The sequence below is a fragment of the Gossypium raimondii genome, chromosome 10, assembly GCF_025698545.1.
Source record: "Gossypium raimondii isolate GPD5lz chromosome 10, ASM2569854v1, whole genome shotgun sequence".
NCBI classification, from domain to species: Eukaryota; Viridiplantae; Streptophyta; class Magnoliopsida; order Malvales; family Malvaceae; genus Gossypium; species Gossypium raimondii.
The window spans coordinates 43,108,056-43,115,100 of record NC_068574.1 but is presented as its reverse complement, the minus strand read 5'-3'; the positions used below and the strand labels follow the sequence as shown (position 1 = coordinate 43,115,100).

Here is a 7,045-nt window from a genome sequence, read left to right as displayed (position 1 = left end):
CCGTATATACCATGTCGCCACAATAACCACATTTTCGTCATTTCCCATAACGCAAAAATGGTAAAAATAGAAATGATTTAAAACACAAAGGGTTTATTTACAAAACATCCCCAAACTATTGTATATATTCTATATTGATCTATAAACTTCAAAATGTTATAGTTGAAATTCAAAGTGGTTTTCCATCAGTCTATACATTGATTTATAAGTTAAATATTAGTTCGGATTTGGACAAGAATTTAAAAGAAAAGCAATGTCAATAAAAATTTAGAATTTTTTTTTACAATATTAGATTTAAATAAGTACACATGTCAAATTTGAGCTGTAATTTAATGTCCAAGTTAATGAGTAAATTGGTTATGATAGTGATACTTTCATAACTCAACTCAATTGGAGCGATTTGAAGTTTAAAGATTAATTTGAAATGTACACTGTAATTCGAGGACATATGATGGAATTAACCCAGAAATAAAATACAAATAAGGAGCTGGAATCTTCGATACGAGTCGCCACCTAATGTTAATAAAAAACTCCGGGTACCGATATGACCCGACCGACCCGTTGATTTTGTCCCTTTTTCCCGTCAACCAATCCAACCACCAAAATAACCAAATCGTATGCACTTTGGGGATTTTTTTTATATTATGGACCAAGATCCATCTCCTGCTACGCAAACGCCTCGTGGCGATCATCGGTCTGAGAATCGTAAAATGGACTTTCCGGTGACGGGACCTGAACTGGCTTCCTCCGTTTGGGACTGGAATGATCTCCTCGAATTAACTTCTGACGATCACTTACCCATTTCCTTCGACGACTATGGTTTCTCCCCTCCTCCTTTAGAAGCTCTGGCTGGGGATCCCAATACAGTTCCGGCGCCCGATCGTGTACGGAAGCGGGACCCGAGGATGACTTGTTCGAATTTCATAGCTGGTCGGGTCCCCTGTGCGTGCCCCGAGATCGATGCGCAAGTCGAGAAGCTTGAAGAGGAAGAGGCGGGCGCGCCGGGGAAAAAGAGGGCCCGAACCGGTCGAGTCGGGTCGGGGACGTGTCGATGCCAAGTTCCGGGTTGCGAAGTGGATATTAGCGAGCTTAAAGGTTATCACAGGAGGCATAGAATTTGTCTACGATGCGCCAACTCCAGCACCGTTCTGATCGATGGAGAAACCAAGAGATATTGCCAACAGTGTGGCAAGTAAGCTCTATTTTACACTATTTTCTTGTTCTTCTGCTATATCCCCCTCCCGGCCTTGCTTCTCAAATTTTAGGCTAAACACAAGTCTATCTACTTATAATTTAGGCTTTATTATTGAAATTTTTTGAAGGTTTTTGTTTTCATTATGAAATTCAATGCTTAGTTTCATAGTTTGTATATGTTGATGATTTTTTTTAACTAATTGCTCTATTAATCGTTAACTGCACTTTAGGAAATGGGAAGAGGTTGGCGGAATTATTGAGTTGTTTCATTTTTTAGATCTCCTAGAGAGCATGGCTTGAAGGCTCATATACAGAAAATGTTAATAAGTTTTATTTCTTTTAACATTTCTGTGGAATAAAAGTGTTACCTCCTTATTTCTTGCATTTGCACTAAAAAATTGTTCTCGCTATCTAAAATATTTTAAGTGGGTGTAACTTTTATGCAACTGTCTTTATACCCATTGTCTGTATAATTTACTTTTCCTACTACCCATCATTTTAACGAGTTTATGCCCACTTTCTTTTCATAACCATTTATAAATAAAGGTTTGAACGTTTCATTTTGGACTTTCTGATTTTTTGGCAAACTTAGCACTCTAAGATTCTCTCTACAACTTTCTACAATCACAGCTACGTGCCTTCCACCGCACTTGTTTTCTAGAATCTGCTTCGATCTTCCTCTCCTCCATCTCTCCCCGACATCTCGTTTTGCTAGATTTTAATGTCTCCTCACCTTACCAAAAGACCCTCTATAGTATATTTAGCTTTAGAAATGAAATTTTTGGGCGAAAATTAAATAGCAAAAGCTATGTTGCTCGGATTCTTCATCCTTGTTTAAGTACCAGTGTCCAACAGTCTGTATCCGACTTATAGACATAGGGAAGTGACATCTATGGATCCCTTTATACATGAAAATACTTGGAATCTAATTGTACCGTGTTCGATACGCAGTGTATCCAGCAAGCACTCCCAAGTCTGGGTAAGCAAATAACAATTGAACGGAACCTTTAGAAGTTGTAATCAATTTTTCATCTTTTTTTCTGCTGATGTTTACAATTAGCGTTTTCTGTTCATGGAAGTCTATACTCTAGAAGTGAATTTTGAAGTTTAAAACATGAATGGAGTTGTTCTTAATGGTAAATTTTAAGAGCTGGATTTACTTTTGGGTGGGGGGTGGGGTTGGGTGCACGGCTATTGTTATTTATTGTATTGAAGTTTGTCTTTCAATTACTTTTCAGGTTCCACCTGCTGTCTAATTTTGATGAAGGTAAGAGGAGTTGTAGAAGGAAACTAGAGCGTCACAACATTAGACGGCGAAGGAAGATTGTTGGTTCTAAGACTGCTGTCAATAAAGAATCTCAAGGTGCTATACAAAGCGATGGCATTGCTTGTGATGGTGAAGCAGGAAAAGGTTTTTAAAATTAGATTTAATGTTGCTGTTGTGGATAAATCATCCTTTTTCTTCTCTTTGAAACTTCAAGTTCTCCTTCCTTGTTGCATACCTTATTATTTCCTTTTTCTTCTCTTTGAAACTTCAAGTTCTCCTTCCTTGTTGCATACCTTATTATTTTCTATCATTCAGATGATTTGAGTGGCCTGATAGCTGAAGAAGAACCAGCCTTTGAGTCTGAAGAAGCTCTTGTTTCTGCTCATTGTTCGGCTCCCCTGTTGCAGGATATTCGTAATGATAGTGTTATAACCCTTATTGACACTGAAACAGATGGAGGGAAAGATGATTCCAAGTTTTCCAATTCTACTTCTTACTGTGACAGCAAGACGGCATACTCATCCATGGTGGGTTCCCCAATTTGTTCGCGCTAACAATGTTTTATCTTCACTTTCTGTTGCATGTCTTTGTGTGTATATATATTGATTTTGTGTTTCATTATAGTGCCCTACAGGCAGGATCTCTTTCAAGCTTTATGATTGGAATCCAGCAGAATTCCCACGAAGACTTCGGCACCAAGTATTTTAAACAATTTTTCTTAACAGTTTAGTATTTAATTAGATCAAATCGCTTCTGTGGTTAGAGGTCTGGGGAATTTATTAGCATTTGGCCAACTGAATTACAGATTTTTGAATGGCTGGCCAACATGCCTGTTGAGTTGGAAGGCTACATCCGTCCTGGTTGCACTATCTTGACTGTGTTTATTTCAATGCCAAACAATATGTGGGCGAAGGTAATGGTTTGATCAGATGGCTTTTTTAATCTCTTTCTTGGTTATATTTGGTCTGTTCATGACATCAATTTTCAACTTCAAAGCTGATAACTTGTTTTTCCTCTTCCTTTTGCTCTCAATCAACAATGTAAAGAGAAAAAGCTTTTGCTGATATTACCTTAACTGCATAGTTCTTCAAAGTCTTGAGTTTTATCCGGTTTTGATGACTAGCTTGTTTTACCAGAAACAATGATAATTGGTATATGGTATATACATCAAATAATTTAGAACGTACATATGTAGTAATGTGGTAATTATGATGCTTTCTATGGATGGAAATCAACTTTATAGACATTTCAGAAATGTGCTATGTCTTGATACTTTTTATGCCCATATTTGTATTTAGTTAATGACAATAATGAATAAAAATTCAGGCCAACATTATGATTTTTCTTTTTCTGACTGAAAATTATCTTCTTGCGCTTGCAATTCTATCCTTTCCTTTCATGTTTTTGGCAGGTTTGTCAGATTTTAACTTTTTCTTTCTTCTACCAAACAGTTATCAGAAAATCCAATGACCTACATGCATGATTTTGTCTTTAGACCTGGAAGGATGCTATATGGGAGAGGTTTCATGACTATTTATCTTAACAACATGATTTTCCGTACTAGGAAAGGTGAGAATCAAATGTAATTTTTCACTAACACATTATATTAATTTTATTTTATGAAATTGATGTCTCCAAGCCTTGAAATGATGGTTGAAATTTCTGGAAGAGAATTTCCAGTGAATGAATCTTTTCCTTCATCATGGCCATCTGCTGGTCTCAAACCAAGCAATCTGCAGCTGGAGTTATGATTTTATATTTCAAAATAAGCTCTTGATTTCATATTAAATCTGAACTGCTTCAGTTCCTGGTTTAAATTCTTTGGTCTCGTAGGTGTCTGTATTTCATTCATTTGAATCTCTTAGTATGATTAAGGTCTCTTGTATGTGCAGACGGAACTTCGATGGTGAAAATTGATGCGGAGGTGCAGGTCCCAAGACTTCATTTTGTTTATCCTGCATGTTTTGAGGCTGGCAAGCCAATGGAATTTGTTGCTTGTGGAAGTAATTTGCTGCAGCCTAAATTTCGGTATGGATTTACCTTCATAAGTTATCATATGTATTTATCCAAAATTCACTTACTTTTCAGTTGACAACTCTTATGAGTGATCCTTCTCTAACCGCTAATCATCCCCCTTAACTGATTGGTTGATGCATAAGAAATATGATTTTTACAGATTTCTAGTATCTTTTGCCGGAAGGTATCTGCCCTGTTATTATCGTGTTGCATCCTCACTTGTTCAGAGTAAAGATGATTCTCCTAGTTGTGATCATCAATTATACAAGATATACATCCCACAAACTGAACCGGATCTCTTTGGTCCTGCATTCATTGAGGTGGGTACCATGAAAGTTGTCTTAATATTTCAGTTGTCGTCCCTTCTTAAGGAGAATATTTGACAAAATATTTCAATCCAAGTTGCATCTTGCTAAATGAACAGAGAAGATTTACATTAAATGCTTATCTTTCGATTGTTATAAATTATGGAATGAAATTTCCCCTTTAGTTGAGATACAAAATATATATCGATCTCGATGAAGTTTCAACGTAATATGTTTGAGTCATCTCTTGGGGTATTTAATTTTTCATATGTGGATTTCTTTTGTAGGTTGAGAATCAGTCTGGATTATCAAATTTTATTCCTGTCCTAATCGGAGACAAGGAAGTTTGTTCTGAGATGAAGTCAATACAGCAGAGGTTTGATGCCTCCGTTTTTCAAGAAAGATCAATTTTTTCTACCACTGGGTCGTTGGTTGAGGCATGTGAAATGTCAACTTCTCAACACAGAGCTTACTCTGAATTTCTCTTAGATATAGCATGGTTATTGAGGGAGCCTAAATTGGAAAATTTTAAAGAAACTATGGCCTCTTCTCAGATTCTAAGATTCAATCGTTTATTGAGCTTTCTCATACAAAATGAATCAACAATCATCTTGAAGAAAATATTACAAAATCTGAAGATTGTGGTGGAGATGATCGGGTTTGATGGAACTAATGATTCAGGTGTAAGGTTATTACAGAAATATATGAATCATGCTAGAGATATCCTTAGTGACGAACTTCAGAAAGGTGAAATTCCTGTCTTTCGTTCAGAGTACATTGAGCAAGAAAGAAACCAGGTTTCTCAAAGCAGCTTCGATAACAATGAGCTACCAATTGTTCCAAAAATTTCTCAGGTGAGGACTCAATTTTGATAAATTAGCCAGATTTACTTTCTTGGCTCTGTATACTGTGATTCTAAAAATATTCAAGGCCTCAAAGTTTCTCGAGTGTTCTACAGATCTGGTGTTATGCCTCAGAACTTTTAAGAAATATGATTTCTAGTGCATGAAATTATAAGAGGGATTTCAAAGACCTCTATTTCCTAATGGGGGTATATGTCCGATTCAAGTATGTTCAAATATTTTAGAAGTTTTTTCCTTTATTTGGATATCACAGTCATGTTTGAATAGGTTTTTGAAATGGATGTTGGATGAAGAGTTGAAGAACTTAGGAGGAAACTATGAGAGGGATTTTGAAACTGATATTGCATAATATCTAGCTTTTACATATTATACATAATTTCAATGCTTATAATGAATGATGTTCTATCTGCAGGTTTTGGAGGAAAGAACTAGTAAACTACAAACAATAATGGCAGCACCTACTCCCAGTGAAACTGTTCCACTTTTAAACAAAGAAATTATCATGAATGTGAACCTCAGCAAGGATTACTCGAGAAAATCGTGTGGATTTGCTACCATGAGATTGAGGTCCCGTCCGACTGTACTCATAATTGCTGCTACTGCTATTTGCTTAGGCATGTGTGCAGTCATTTTCCACCCCAACAGAGTTGGTGAGTTTGCAGTAACAATGCGCAGGTGTTTGTTCGACAGGGTATAAGGGGGTGTATGGACAAAACAATTAGTGCATGCGAACAGGGACGAGGCATGCTTGGACCATTGCTTCGTTAGGATGTAAATATATGTATGTTAGTGTTTGATGAAATCAGGGTGTCCGAAAACATCCTCCAATTTTGAGATGGGTTTAAGAGGATTTGACGTTGTTGCCTGAATCCAAGTGGCAATGTAGGTGTAGAAAGGTAATTGACTTTTCATATTCCTTGCGGTAGATGGGAACATGAAGGTTGTTGAATCATTTAAGAGGGACTTTTTTTTAATCATTGTAAATCATATAAACTACAATTGTTAAGCAGGTTTAGGTGTAGCTATTTTCCTGTATTTGTCTAGGCATTCTCCATATGCAAAGAAACTCCCTCTTTTTTTGAAATTTAATTAGATTTGTGAGCTTCAGTAACTCCCCGTGTTACATATATTTATATGAAGAGGGAACATTATGCTCGGATTAAAAGTAGTAGAGAAAAGGAAGGAAAGGAAAAGAAAAAGAAAGGAGTGGGGAGTTAAAAGTTATTATTATGTTTAAACGGTTAAAATTAAGGAAGGAAAGGGAAGTTAAAGTAATTTTAATAGTTATATAAAGTAGTAATAATAAATATAAAGTCTACAAAAACACTCCTCCTCGTCTCTCTGCTTTTCTCTCATTTTGTAAGCGCGAGGAGAGCTTTCTTTGTCGGTTTCCGCTGCCG

The 7,045-nt window shown here is 36.4% G+C and overlaps 1 protein-coding gene across 2 annotated transcripts; it reads left to right on the top strand.

Moving 5' to 3' along the window:
* The first annotated feature begins 556 nt into the window (after nucleotides 1–556).
* LOC105776980 (squamosa promoter-binding-like protein 7) lies at nucleotides 557–6,756 on the top strand. 2 transcript variants are annotated; one of them, XM_012599979.2, is made up of 10 exons: nucleotides 557–1,192; nucleotides 2,433–2,605; nucleotides 2,777–2,988; nucleotides 3,096–3,185; nucleotides 3,267–3,374; nucleotides 3,913–4,030; nucleotides 4,354–4,489; nucleotides 4,638–4,797; nucleotides 5,070–5,636; nucleotides 6,058–6,756. In XM_012599979.2, the coding sequence occupies exons 1-10, from the start codon at nucleotides 618–620 to the stop codon at nucleotides 6,340–6,342; spliced, it is 2,424 nt and encodes an 807-aa protein (XP_012455433.2). In that variant the 5' UTR covers nucleotides 557–617; the 3' UTR covers nucleotides 6,343–6,756. The 2 variants fall into 2 exon arrangements, with proteins under 2 accessions (XP_012455433.2, XP_012455434.2); XM_012599980.2 differs by having other exon boundaries at nucleotides 559–1,192; nucleotides 3,086–3,160.
* The last annotated feature ends 289 nt before the right edge of the window (nucleotides 6,757–7,045 follow it).

What these genes read in the sequence shown, in the direction of transcription:
- LOC105776980 (XM_012599979.2), top strand. Translation starts at nt 618, where the DNA reads ATGCACTTTGGGGATTTTTTTTATATTATGGACCAAGATCCATCTCCT. An exon ending in TATTGCCAACAGTGTGGCAA is followed by an intron (nt 1,193 to 2,432) that starts GTAAGCTCTATT and finishes ATTACTTTTCAG; the next exon opens with GTTCCACCTGCTGTCTAATT. An exon ending in TTGTTCCAAAAATTTCTCAG is followed by an intron (nt 5,637 to 6,057) that starts GTGAGGACTCAA and finishes TTCTATCTGCAG; the next exon opens with GTTTTGGAGGAAAGAACTAG.